Raw genomic sequence first — 15,031 nt, 5'->3', positions numbered from 1 at the left:
TGCATATTGGCCATGAATGGAAGCGGTGATCAGACAGGATGTTTACGTACGTGTCACCTGTTACAGTCGTATCTAGGCGTATCAAGGGCCCCGTATCATCCACTGCACACGGCGCACACCATTACAGGGCCTCCACCAGCTTGAACAGTAGTCTACATAGATATCGGGTACAAGGATTCATGATGTTGTCTCCATACCCGTATACGCCCAACCGCTCGATATAATTTGAAACGAGACTCCTCTGACCAGGCAACACGTTTCCAGTTATCATTAGTCCAGTGTCGGTGTTGACGTGCCCTGGCGAGGCGTAAAGCTTTGTGTCGTGCAGACAAGGGTACACGAGCAGGCCTTCTGCTCCGAAAGCCCATATCGATGATATTTCGTTGGATGGTTCGCACGCTGATACTTGTTGATGGCCCAGCATTGAAAACTGCAGCAATTTTTGGAAGGGTTGCACTTCTGTCACATTGAACGATACCCTTCAGTCGTCGTTGGTCCTGTTCCTGCAGTATGTTTTTTCGGCCGCAGCGATGTCATAGATTTGATGTTGTTTTCGGATTCCTGACATTCACGGTACACTCGTGAGATGGTCGGACTGGAAAAATCCCCACTTCATCGGTACCTCGGACACGCTGGGTACCGTCGCTCATGCGCCGACGATAACACAGCGTTGAAACTCACTTAAATCTTGATAACCTGCCGTTGCAGTAGCAGTAACCGATCTGACAACAGCGGCAGACACTTTTTGTCTTATATAGGTGTTTCCAACGGCAGCGCCGTTTTCTGCCCGTTTATATATATCTGTATTTGAATACGCATGCCTACACCAGTTTCTTTGGCGCTTCGGTGTATGTTTGTATGTGATGAAACCCTGAGCAGCGGGGAGATCGCTGATGTCAACACCGTGCCTTGGCCTGCGCTGTGCAGGGCGACGTACTGGCTGGTGGGCGCGGCGCCCGCCTGGTTCCACGCGAGCAACGTGCTGCTGCACGCGGCCGCCTCGCTGCTGTTCGCGCGAGCGTGCTGCGCCGTCGCGGGGCTGGCGCCCGCCTTCGCCGCCCTCGCCGGCGTCATCTTCGCTGCGCACCCCGTGCACACGGAAGCGGTGAGTCCGAAACGCGAATGCCCTGCTTTACCCTGCTTTCTGGTGCGACAACTCACGCTCTGCTCTATTTGAACTCTCAGCTTACGTAGTACACTACTGGCCATTAAAATTGCTACACCAAGAATAAATGCAGATGATAAACGGGAATTCATTGGACAAATATATTATACTAGAACGGATATGTGATTACATTTTCACGCAATTTGTGTGCATAGATCCTGAGAAATCAGTACCCAGATCAACCATCTCTGGCCGTAATAACGGCCTTGATACGCCTAGGCATTGAGTCAAACAGAGCTTGGACGCTGTGTACATGTACAGCTGCCCATGCAGCTTCAACACGATACCACAGTTCATCAAGAGTTGTGAATCGCGTATTGTGACGAGCCAGTTGCTCGGCCACCATTGACCAGAGATCTGGAGAATCAATTGGTAAGAGATCTGGAGAATGTGCTGGCCAGGGCAGCAATCGAACCTTTTCTGTATCCAGAAAGGCCCGTACAGGACCTGCAAATACGGTCGTGCATTATCCTGCTGAAATGTAGGGTTTCGCAGGGATCGAATGAAGGGTAGAGCCACAGGTCGTAACACATCTGAAATGTAACGTCCACTGTTCATAGTGCCATCAGTGCGAACAAGAGGTGACCGAGACGTGTAACCAATGGCACCCTGTACCATCACGCCGGGTGATACACCAGTATGGCGATGACGAATACACGCTTCCAATGTGCGTTCATCGCGATGTCGCCAAACACGGATGCGACCATCATGATGCTGCAAAAATAACTTGGATTAATCCGAAAAAATGGCGTTTTGTTATTCAGTTACAGCCATGTGGATAAGATGCCTGTCATCTCGACTGCTAGTGATACGAGGGGGATCCAGCACGGCGTTCTGTATTACCCTCCTGCCCCCACCGATTCTATATTCTACTAACAGTCATTGGATCTCGACCAACGCGAGCAGCAATGTCGGGATACGATTAACCGCAACAATCCGACCTTTATCACAGTCGGAAACGTGATGGTACGCATTTCTCCTCCTTACACGAGGCATCACAACAACGTTTCACCAGGCAACGCCGGTCAATTGCCGTTTTTGTATGAGAAATCGGTTGGAAACTTTTCTCATGTGAGCACGTTGTTGGTGTCGCCAACGCTGCCAACCTTGTGTGACTGCTCTGAGAAACTAATCATTTGCATATCACAGCATCTTCTTCCTGTCGGTTAAATTTCGCGTCTGTAGCACGTCATCTTGGTGGTGTAGCAATTTTAATGGACAGTAGTGTAACTTTTTGCACCTTCTTGATGTTCATACTCAACGATGAACCCGTTTTCTCGCAACACGAACTGAAAACGATCACTAATACGACGGACATTCACTAATTGAGGAGACAAGTGGATGTAGATGAAGATATTTTACAAAAGACACTTTTATTACCTTTCAACAAAATCGAAAACCATATTAATACTCATGTCCTAACTGTGAACATGTTTTCTTATACCTGACGTAACGAAGACGTTGTCTTGTTGTTTGAGTCACTTTCCCATAAATTATTTGACCGCTCCTTTGTTACTGAACTTAGGGCCCCCTTGGACCAAACAAATGAAAATGCGAGAGAAACAAATCGGGGCGTTAAAAGGGCGAGCCTTGTCGCATAACAATACCAAGAATTTCCTTTGAGATCCGGGATGTTTTCCTCTCATATCTGGCTTCACTTAGCTCATCATGCGTCTGAATAATAGGCGTCGTTTATTGTGCGCTAAAAATATCGTCAACATCACTATTCTCGCTGCTCTTCGCGCTCTGAACCTTTTTCGACCAGGTAAAATGATGTACTTCCATTACACGCTTTATCATTTGGACTGTGGATGAAAGTGGCGAACCCAAGTTTCATGCCTATAAAACCTTATGTAGGGAAGGATTACTTTCCCTTTCATAGCGTTCTTTGACGTCTGTACTCCTTTGAGTCTTACCTCCTTGCCGGCCGAAGTGGCCGAGCGGTTCTAGGCGCTACAGTCTGGAATCGCGCGACCGCTACGGTCGCAGGTTCGAATCCTGCCTCGGGCATGGACGTGTGTGATGTCCTTAGGTTGGTTAGGTTTAAGTAGTTCTACGTTCTAGGGGACTGATGACCTCAGAAGTTAAGTCCCATAGTGCTCAGAGCCATTTGAACCATTTCTTACCTCCTTGCCGGGTGGTGTAGCCACGTGGTCTCAGGCGCCTTCTCATGGTGCGCGCGGCTCCCCTCGTCAAAGATTCGAGTCCTCCCCTGGGCATGGGTGTGTATGTTGTCTTTAGCGTAATTTAGTGTTAGTTAGATTAAGTAGTGGGTAAGTCTAGGGACCGATGACCTCTGCAGTTTGGCCGCATAAAACCTTACTACAAATTTCCCAATTTTCTTACTTCCTTGTGTTGTCGCGTTAACTCTTTCGGAACGCATTTTGAACTTTTATTGTTGTAATTGAGCTCGTTACTGATAAAGTTGTGAACTTATTGCAACTGTTTTGATATATATGTTCAACTGTAACACAACAGTGTTCATGAATACTGTCGTCAGTCCAGGTTTCAAGCGAAGGAGTTGACACTTGGACTGTCTGGCAAGCACATTGTTCGCCAGTCACTCATGATCGACCGTTTTTAAATCGTATCCACTTAAAAATAATTCCGCGGTCCAAACAACTCTAACCAAACTGCAAAATCATAGGAGAAATTAATTTTGCAGGTTTCTCGTATTCGGAAATCATAAAACGGATCACTGAACGTTGTTCTACGAACGTGAAAGCTTTAAGTGGACACGTCATCATTAAAATCACTACTGAGGATATAAGCAAAACAGTTTCTATCCGTCAGCTGTTTTCAGCTTATTCCAGTGATGCCAACCTAAAGTCATGACAGTAAAAACTCCTCCTAAAATACCCTTTCAGTACTACATCCGTTTGTCTCTAACTACTCGTGCAAGAGGTGGTGCTGCTATTTAAATTATCACTTAGAAAACAACAAACTTCTTTATCTTCCATATTCCTACCGAGCGAGGTGGCGCAGTGGTTAGCACACTGGACTCGCATTCGGGAGGAATACGGTTCAATCCCGCGTCCGGCCATCCTGATTTAGGTTTTCCGTGCCTTCCCTAAATCGCTTCAGGCAAATGCCGGGATGGTTCCTTAGAAAGGGCACGGCCGATATCCTTCCTCATCCTTCCCAAATCCGAGCTTGTGCTCCGTCTCTAATGACCTCGTTGTCGACGGGACGTTAAACAGTAATCTCCTCCTCCTCCTCCATATTCCTAGATTTGAAGAAAGCGTTTGCCACGGTGTCCCACGACAGACTGTTAACGAAGATCCGAGCATGCGGAGTAACTTTCCAGTTATGAGAGTGGCTCGAAGACTTTTTATGTAACAGAAAACGATTACGCTGTTTCTGACAGCAAGGGCTGGAGACAAGACTATCGTCAAGAGTGCGCAAGGGAAGTGTTACAGGACAACTCTTTTTCTCTATATATTGCACATAAATAGCTTGTCGGGAAGGGTGAGCGGGAATCCCCAACTGCTTGTTGATGACGCTGTTGTATACTGGAGACTATCGTCGTTGACCAACTGTAGAAGGATATACGACCACATTGGGAGAATTTGTACTGGGTTTAACGAAAGACATCTTGCTCTAAGTGTAGCCAAATGTAAGTTAATGCATATGAGTAAAGCAAACAGTATTGTTACAATCTTGAAATATTATTGGGGTCTTGCTTCACACAGATATAACGAAGCAAAGCTATATCAAAAGGAACGAGCACGTAGAACGATAATAAAGAAAGCGTTTAGAACACTAATGCAGCCAGTTCTCGAGTACTGCCCATTCTTGTTTGAGATCGTAATCAGATCGTATTAAAGCAAGACATCGCAGCAATTCAGTGTCGTGCTATCAGATTTGTGTTGGTAGATTCGACCAACACGCAGGTACTACTGAGATGCTTCGTAGTTATATGGAAAACTGTTGAGGCAAGTCAACGTTATTTTCACGAAGAACTACTGCGAAATTTTAGAGAAGCGCCATTCGAAGATGACTGCCGAACTATTCTTCTGCCACGACTGTATATTTCGCTCAATAGCCGCGAGGATAAACGAAGTTAGAGGCATACAGACAGCCGTCGTTCCCTTGTTCCATTTTTGAGTGGCAAAGGAAAGGAAATCGTAATTTTTAAAGCATATTTATGGAGATTAAAACAGCGATCGTAATCGAATATTTTAAATTTGAAATTGAAATAGTCTTCATCGAAATAGAGCAATTATAAAAATTGTAACCGGCTTTGGTCAAATAGCAACATCTTCAGACCATACGCACTGAAATGTAAGTATAAAATTGTTTCATAGAGAAATCTAAGACTAAGAGTTGATGATGGATAGATAAAATTTGACCCAAATTAAAATACGGTGTAGCTCTGACGGCAGGCGTTGGTGCTAAACGGAGCGGTATCGTCGATGTACGGACGTCAACTGCTGCTTATAGCAGAGGGGCTACTGGATGCTCCGCCCACCGCTTATCGCATTACAACGGAAACAGCCAATCAGGCATACAGTACGTAAATAGCGCTATCAAATTAATGTACACTTAAAACAGTTGTACAGGTATTAAAAAAGGAAGTTGTGCAACATCACAGAAATAGTTGCTATATAAAGCAGTTTCTCAGACTACATTTAAATAGATACAGGAGAATAACCAAATGTGTAGAGTGTATGAGACTGGCGACATACCATCTGACGTTCGGGAAAATATCATCCATATAATTCCTAACAGTGTAAGAGCTGGAAAGTGCGATAACTATCGCACAGTCAGCTTTACAGTTCACGCATCCCAGCTGCTCACGGGAACAATATGCAGAAGAATGGAAAAGAAAATTGAAGATGAATTAGATGACCATCAGTTGGGCTTTAGGAAAGATGAAATCATCAGTAAGGCAATTCAGACTTTGCGGTTGACAATTTAAGCAAGGCTATAGGAAAATCAAGACACGTTCGTTGCATGTTTCGACCTAAAAAAGGGTTCGAAAATGCAAAAAGTGGTGCAAGATGTTCGAAACTCTGAGAAAAATAATGGTAAGATATGGAAATAGGTGTATATACAATACGTACAAGAGTTGAGAGCGAATAATAAGAGTGGTCGATCAAATACTTAGTGCCCGAATTAAAAAGGGTATAAGACAAGGATGTAGTCTTTCGCCTGTGCTGTTCAGTCTGTACATTGAAGAAACAATGATGGAAATAAAAGATAGGTTCAAGAGTGGAGTTAAAATTCCGGGTGAAAGGACATCAGTGATACGATTCACTGATGACATTGCTATCCTGAGTGAATGTGAAGAAGAATTACATGATCTGTTGAATGGAACGAAGAGTCTGATGAGTACAGAACATGGATTAAGAGTAAATCGAAGAAAGACGAAAGTAATGAGAAGTAGCAGAAATGAGAACAGCGAGAAACTAGACTTCAGGAATGACGGTCACGAAGTAGATGGAGTCAAGGCAGCAAAATAATCGATGACGGAAAGAAGCAAGGATGGTATCAAAACCAGACTAGCACCGGAAAAAAGGGCATTCCTGGCCAACCGAAGTCTGCTAGTATCAAACACAGGCATTAATTTGAGGAAGAAATTTCTGAGAATGTATTATTGGAGCGCAGCACTCTGTGGTAGTGAGACATGGGCTGTGGGAAAATCGGAAGAGAAGAGAATCGAAGGTTTTGCGATGTGGTGTTACAGACGAATGTCGAAATTAGATGGACAGATAAGGTAAGGAATGAGGAGGTTCTGTGCAGAATCGGAGAGGAAAGGAATATACGCAAAATACTGACAAGGAGAAGGAACGGGATGACAAAACATCTGTTAAGACTTCAGGGGATGGCTAGAGGGGGCTGTTGAGGCCAAAAACTGTAGAGAAATACATCCAGCAAATAATTGAGGGCGTAGGTTGCAACTGCTACCCTGAGATGAAGAGGTTGGAACAAGAGAGGAATTCGTGGCGGGTTGCATCAAACCTCTCAGAAGACTGATGACTCGGAAAGAAAAAAAAAGTCTATGGCTCACCGTTGATGGCATGTCACAACTTAGCAAACCAATATTTTGACTTGTTGTTCAAGCTCTGTAGCTCATTACATACGTTTCGTTGTAATCTATCTAAAATTTCAATGATTAATAAAATTTCCAGTTTAATTTTCTCTGTACATAATTGTTTCCTGCAGCAATAATTTAAGACGTATATAGCTGACGTATAGACATACTTTTATAGGTACTCGATAAATTTCGAATAATGTGTACATTTAAATATTTAATCGTTTATTTTATTGTGTTACATTCTTGATAGCGTCGTTTAGTAAAGTTTCGTTCTATGTATAAATATTCCAAGCAGAGTACATTGATTCAACACTGCTATAGTTCATTCAAAAATGTTCAAATGTGTGTGAAATCTTATGGGACTTAACTGCTAAGGTCGTCAGTCCCTAAGCTTACACACTACTTAACCTAACACCCATGCCCGAGGGAGGACTCGAACCTCCGCAGGGAGCAGCCGCACAGTCTCAGACTGCTGCGCCTGAGACCGCTCGGCTAATCCCGCGCAGCTATAGTTCATTATGCGGGCACTGTTTGCTTGTAATATACTAGACTTGGAAGATGAGCTTCTGCATGTAATTATCTCTTTATAGTTTCCACAGCGCTAAGCTGAAACTCCTTATGAAATGTGCTTACAAGTGATCCAAAGCGCTGTCTAACAGGTGACGTTCATGGTTACACTGTAAGAATACGTTCACCGATAGGCTGTAAATCCTTCTAGTGATAATCTGCCTAAAGACTGCTACAACATATCTCGATTGGAGTCCAGAGAATAGTTCAATATGTTCGGATTATGGCCTAGACTCTTACATTTTACTTGAAAGATAATTTCCGCGAAGAAAAGTTAAAACTTACTGTTCAGTAACATGAAACTACTTCTGCTTTCTAATGGTCAGTGTGTGTTAATAATTTATATAAACTTTCTTTCAGATAGACTGCTTCAAATTCTAGAAGCACATCTATTTTAGGTGAGCGGGAGCTTTTGAGCACTGCAGCTGAGGACAGCTTGTTCAGTTCTCTGTGACACAAAGAAGGAACACAAAGGAGAGTTCGTGGGGGCTTAATTACCACGTCTGTGTAAGGTGGAGAAGACTAATTAGAGGAACACTCAGATCAAACTCATGGAAATTTGCACAGCTCCCGCACGCAAGCAGACCCAGATATCATCCGAATGAGATTAAAGTTTGAATTACTATTACGATGATATCACTTTCATTACTATCGCTGCTGCTGTTTTAGAGAGACAATTGCGAATAATAAATGTCTGTAAACAGTGATGTCGAAAATATACCTAAGAATTGTGCGAAGGTTACGTGGTTGTTCGTAGGAGCATCGTGACAATAGACTGGACAGATATAAATAAGTGATACTACACTCACATTCATTTCTAATTTATTACTAGTTTAGGTTGAAAGCCAATCTAGAAAATTGTCGTACAATTAATAACCAAGTGTACGCATAAGAAAGGACATAGCTGGCTGTAACTTCTACCCATTAATTTTATTCTAAAACTTAAAGATGTCTTTTACAAGTTGTGTCATTAGAATACATACCAAACTTCTGTTTCTGCCACCTGGTAGTTTTTGCAATTGCCCTTACACACGTTAGTATATTTAATTAATTTTACTACCGCTTCAACTAGAAATATTTTTCTGATTATTTGAAGAAACTGAATTTTTCAGCACTTTCCCGTTCTTGACTGTAAACGCGTTTACACATTCGTTCAGAAGCTCTCATATTTCATGTGACTGTGAAATAAAATTTAATGTCGATATTGTTCAGTTGATCTTTAATACTCTTCTTGTTGTAACCAGGTGATAGCCGATATTTCGACAGGAGCACTCACTGTCATTTTCAAGGCACACATATAGCGAGGAAGCGCTGTGCAAGGGAATTTAAATCATCGGTTTGCCGAGAGTTTTCGGAAAGTTAACTTACACACACCCTCACACACACACACACACACACACACACACTCACACACACACACACACACACACACACACACACACACACACACACACTGTACACACTAGTGCCACCACACGACCAGAGATAACCGACGTCAGAAGTTACCGATAGTGAATATCAATAACCAACAGGTGAGCAGCAATGGCTCTATCTTTTTTAAGTAAAAAGAGACAGTATTCCAAGCAGAGTTTACGAAAAATCCTCCATATCCGTTCATAAGTTGATCGCTAATGTAATTTTATCTGGTTCCTTAATAACACTATCGCTGCAGCTGGACGTGCATATCATAATCCACGTTTTATTATACCCCATTGAATGACCAGTGCCAGGGCAGTGTACTGCAATAGCAGATTTGCTCGGCTGTTATACGCTTACGATCTGTACAACGATCCTCCACGGGCCTGATGGTCTGACCAGTATGTCGCATTTCACAGTTGCAAGGAATACGATAGACACCCGCTTTACGCAAAGCAAGACCATCCTTTACGGACTCTAAAAGTGGCTTAATCTTACTTGGTGATCGATAAACACACTTTACATCCTATTCCCTATAAATACTAGCAATGCTATTGGAAATGCTTCGTACTTAAGGCGAAAAGGTCGTACACTTTGGTGCTACCTCAGTATTAATGTCACTCAACTTGTGCTCTGTTGATCGGTAATCCAACGAACGTCTGATCTTTAGCTACCCTGGCGAAAGGTGACTTTAAGACTGGCTAGCTCAGCTGACGAAAATTCAGGGTCTGAGATGCTGTGGGGCCTGTGAATCAGAGTACGAAGTATGTCTTGAGGCTGAACCAGATGGTGATTTCAGATCAGTTATACTGACTGATTCATTAGTTGCAAATGCATCAGATATCGCTTTTGTAATTATAGTGCGAATCAATGAGTACAATTTGAGCTTCATTCACGTGGTTGTAGTTGACTGACCTAACGCTGGGTGAAAAAGTATGCAGTGTTTTTTGGTTTTCTATCCACATATGTGGTGCCGAATTATGTAGTATCCATCGAGTCCCATTAACTGTATCAACGATGGCTCTCTGAACCATCACAAAATTTATAGAATTTGTGACAGATGACATGAAGCAAAATCTGTTAATAACAAGCAACGTACTTTGAAACAAATAAATACATGATTAATGCGTCAGTTCCTTTGAAAAAGATAGTTAAATAGACTGTGCTGCAAGACGCAGAGTCACTTCGTCTGGATCGGAGTTTTATTGTACATTAATTATTATGTGCACGCAGCTCAGCATCTCATGAGCAGTCGGCGGGAGATTAGTGAATAGTCGCTCCTGGCAACCAGGAACAATTCCAGCAAATATTCACTGTACATATTCCCGAGGACAGATGTCGTACAATTGTTAGACAGATGGCACTGGCAGCTCGGCGTCTCGATGAGATTCGTGACACTGAAGCATGGCAGAACGTCGGTCACTGAATATCAGTCAGCCATCTCTTACGAGCCTCGTTTGAAATAAGTCGGATAGTAACCAAATTTCTTGTGTGTGTAACCCCATTTAACTCTACTGTGCCACATTCTCCTATACACAGTGAGACATCAGCTCTCTTCAGTTTTAGTCACTGATCGGAAGTGAGACATAATTAAACCAACGATGAAAGCTGCCACTACTCATTCAGACTTCATATTGCCTCTCAGTTTATTGAAAAATCTCTTCCACTGCCACACTTCGTTGGATTATCTCTAGGCATTTAAGGAACAATGTTGGTCATTTCCAACGGTTCCCAGTCGTCAGATGTCTTTTGGTACTGGGAATGTGACCTGCATCTACAATTTTTTATAGTCGGATGAGTTGCAATAGCCCCACACGAACTGCGTTGTCCTAATATCTGCTACCACTAACCTGTAAAGCAACTGTGAAAAGGCAAGGAAACAGCAGGCTGTCCTGGCTACGGAAAGCATTTAGGATGATAAGCTATCGAGAAAGATACATTAGATGATAACGATTTTGTGGCTTCTTTGACGAAGAGTTTCGGGGGAACGATGAACGCCTGCCAAGCTAAATGCGGCCTCACTCACCGAGACGAGCATAATATGCTGAAACAGAAAGTGTCCTTTGACACTCTTAAAGACATCGAGGAACGTGCCTTGGATCGCCAGCACTGAAACCTGGCTGTTCTTTCAGATATGAAGACAACACGTATGTCGTGTGGTGCCACGGTAGTGAGGATTTAAACATTTACAGTCATTTTATCCCAATGTTCGTTTCATGATAGAGCTGCAAATGGATGTCTCCCTTACCTCCGTAGACGTGTTGGTGAGTATGAAGGTTTACGGTACGTGTAAAGGAGGCTAAACCACACCGCCTTGTATCTGCAAGCAGATAGTTATCACCATCTGGTTCAGCCTCAAGACATACTTCGTACTCTGATTCACAGGTCCCACAGCATCTCAGACCCTGAATTTTCGTCAGCTGAGCTAGCCAGTCTTAAAGTCACCTTTCGCCAGGGTAGCTAAAGATCAGACGTTCGTTGGATTACCGATCAACAGAGCACAAGTTGAGTGACATTAATACCGAGGTAGCACCAAAGTGTACGACCTTTTCGCCTTAAGTACGAAGCATTTCCAATAGCATTGCTAGTATTTATAGGGAATAGGATGTAAAGTGTGTTTATCGATCACCAAGTAAGATTAAGCCACTTTTAGAGTCCGTAAAGGATGGTCTTGCTTTGCGTAAAGCGGGTGTCTATCGTATTCCTTGCAACTGTGAAATGCGACATACTGGTCAGACCATCAGGCCCGTGGAGGATCGTTGTACAGAGCGTAAGCGTCACGCACGCTTATAACAGCCGAGCAAATCTGCTATTGCAGTGCACTGCCCTGGCACTGGTCATTCAATGGGGTATAATAAAACGTGGATTATGATATGCACGTCCAGCTGCAGCGATAGTGTTATTAAGGAACCAGATAAAATTAAATTAGCGATCAACTTATGAACAGATATGGAGGATTTTTCGTAAACTCTGCTTGGAATGCTGTCTCTTTTTACTTAAAAAAGATAGAGCCATTGCTGCTCACCTGTTGGTTATTAATATTCACTATCGGTAACTACTGACGTCGGTTATCTCTGGTCGTGTGGTGGCACTAGTGTGTACAGTGTGTGTGAGTGTGTGTGTGTGTGTGTGTGTGTGAGGGTGTGTGTAAGTTAACTTTCCGAAAACTCTCGGCAAACCGATGATTTAAATTCCCTTGCACAGCGCTTCCTCGCTATATGTGTACCTTGAAAATGACAGTGAGTGCTCCTGTCGAAATATCAGCTATCACCTGGTTACAACAAGAAGAGTATTAAAGATCAACTGAACAATATCGACATTAAATTTTATTTCACAGTCACATGAAATATGAGAGCATCTGAACGAATGTGTAAACGCGTTTACAGTCAAGAACGGGAAAGTGCTGAAAAATTCAGTTTCTTCAAATAATCAGAAAAATATTTCTCGCGGTCGACGTTGCATCAATCACGTGACAATCGATTGCCTGCAATCGAGAGCACAGACGATAGCCAGAGATAGCTGCACATCGACGCCACGTGACGTGGGGTGGCGCCCTCTACGATCTCCATATAAGCGGCGGCCCCAGCTCCTAGCAGCCCCCCTGCCACGTCTTCACCGTTATGTCCTCCCTACCCTCCATCTCTACACCCTCCATCTCCTTTCCCAAGGTCGCTTCCGTCAACTCCCCCTCCCAGACGATGCCCTCTCTCCCTCCATTTATCCTTCCTATCAACTCTGATCCTCCCTCCCCCTCCTTTCCTCTGTCCTTTCCCTGGGCTCCCTCTTCCCCCCTTCCGTCCTGTTCTCTCCCCACTAAACCTCTCCCTCCCTCCCTTCTCCCCCCCCCCCAAGTCCTTTTGTATTCCCCTCCTCTGCCTATCCCACTCCCTGTCGCGTCTGCCCCCCACCCCTCTTATGGGTCCTCATCCTCCATCAGCTCCTTTCCCGGTTCCCCCCTTCGCTTTTACTCTCCTTTCCCCCCTTTTTTGTTTTCCCATCTTCTGTCCAATTTCCCCCCCACCTGCTCTCGACTGTGGTATGTCACATTTGCCAACTTTTTAGTGCAGTGTTCCAGTGACTATTCAGTGTTGTTTGTCTTTCTCGTGTTGCGAACAGAAACCATGCTGTCGCTAGGTGTGAATTTTATGTCTTTTGCGAACAGAATCCAGACTGTCGCCGTGTTTTTTTGATTGTTTGTCTATTGCTTTCCCTGTCTGCTTCGTATGTATTTTATTAGCATCATCATCCCTCTGTTGTTTGTTTTAAGTTCCACGATTTCTTTTCGCCATGTTACTCTTTAAGTCTCCGATTTTATCGCCTGTTTTTTATTATTTATTCTCTTGATCTTTCTCTCAAAATCTGTAAGCTGAAGAGCGGCATACTAAGCTGCTGCCAGCCCGCCCCCTTCGGGGGGAATTGAAATTCAATAAAGAAAAAAAAAAAAAACTCCTAGCAGCCAGTCGTTGACTCACCTCGGAAGATGTTCTCCGTAGGCGAGAACGAAACGTCAGGGAGAAGAAGTTCTACAGATCGACCATGGCAACTTAGCCCGGAAGTGTTCATTGATGACGAAATGAATAATTATCAAGCAAAATCACACATTATCTTAAGTGTTGTCACTTACTTCATTATAGTATGTGAACTGGTTGCGCCCGAGTCGAAACGAGTTTGTTAGCCGCATCACACAGTTCAAGGCCGAGCTTTGGATAATATCATTTTCCTTAAGAAATTAGCATTCACGTTTGAACGCTTGCAACAGCTACTACCGCGACATTCGCCGCCAACACGCGGCTGCCCCCCCCCCCCCCCCCCGCTCCAAAGTTTTCACCACCAAATAAATAAAGAAAAAATAGTCGTACTGGAAACCAACAACTGTCTATGGGACAGTAAGAACGGAAAATTACCCAGGTCGTGATGTTAATATGTTACTCACTATCAGTTTACCTGACATAAAGACAGAATCGGAAGATCCTAAATCATGTCAGCTTGAAATACCTAATGGCAAAGCTAAGGGCGTCACTGCTAGCAAACCGTGTTGTTTGTTCGCGAACTGTTAACATACAGATGCCCTTCTGATTAGATTCCCTATCTCACTTTTCCTGGAATCCATTTCCTTGGGCGGCAACATTACAAAGCTTCAGTTGGTGAGTAGCGGAATAAACTTGTTTTTCTTTAGTTTAGATCCACAGCGAGCTTCTTGTTACATTAGTTGGACAAGTCTGAATCAATCTAAAATAACAAACCCACTAATAGAAAAAGTACAGTGCTACGTGACCTATGTATCATGTCCCAACAGTGAGTCGTCGTAAAACGTTTTTCCAATCTTCTCAAACTGTGAATGGGGCTCAGTCACGCACAATCAATCTGCAGCGGAGAGTTGATCGACATTCAAGGAACATCATGTACGAGAGCGTTTAAGCGGATGCTGCTGAGAGCAAACTTGGTCAAAATCCGGCAACAGAACTTGATCCTATTAAAAGTTAACAGCGTCAGCTGCGAAAGTAAACGCCGAAAACAACTTCCCGTACAAAGAATCTTAATTAAATTTAGTTTGAAACTCTCAAGATAGGCACTGCATCTAGCTTCTTAGTCAAACATCAGTTCACGTTGGCGCCACTGGAACAGTATTAGTCAAAATGTAGGTTGCCTTTAGGAATTTTATACTGTAAATCGCTATCAAGTATAGGAATGCACATTTGAAAACGTTCAGCTGTCGTCCGTTTTTCCCTACTATTCCTTTCTACACGGCATGAAGCTACAATCATATCAGCTCCAGTCTTTGTAATTCTCGTGACCTCTTCTTATCACCTAAAGCCATAGGAACTTGAATATTTAGACTGTAC

At 43.4% G+C, this 15,031-nt stretch overlaps 1 protein-coding gene across 1 annotated transcript in view; it reads left to right on the top strand.

The window, feature by feature from the left end:
• The first annotated feature begins 850 nt into the window (after window positions 1-850).
• Window positions 851-15,031, top strand: part of LOC126095533 (protein O-mannosyl-transferase TMTC1-like) — a 337,583-nt gene continuing 323,402 nt past the window's right edge. Inside the window, exon 1 of the mRNA XM_049910315.1 lies at window positions 851-1,105. Coding sequence (XP_049766272.1) covers window positions 851-1,105 — 255 coding nt within the window. The remainder of the gene's footprint in view (window positions 1,106-15,031) is intronic.

The sequence above is a fragment of the Schistocerca cancellata genome, chromosome 8 (assembly GCF_023864275.1).
Source record: "Schistocerca cancellata isolate TAMUIC-IGC-003103 chromosome 8, iqSchCanc2.1, whole genome shotgun sequence".
Classification (NCBI taxonomy): Eukaryota; Metazoa; Arthropoda; class Insecta; order Orthoptera; family Acrididae; genus Schistocerca; species Schistocerca cancellata.
The sequence above is the reverse complement of the archived record's forward strand: the minus strand, read 5'-3'. Positions and strand labels throughout refer to the sequence as shown.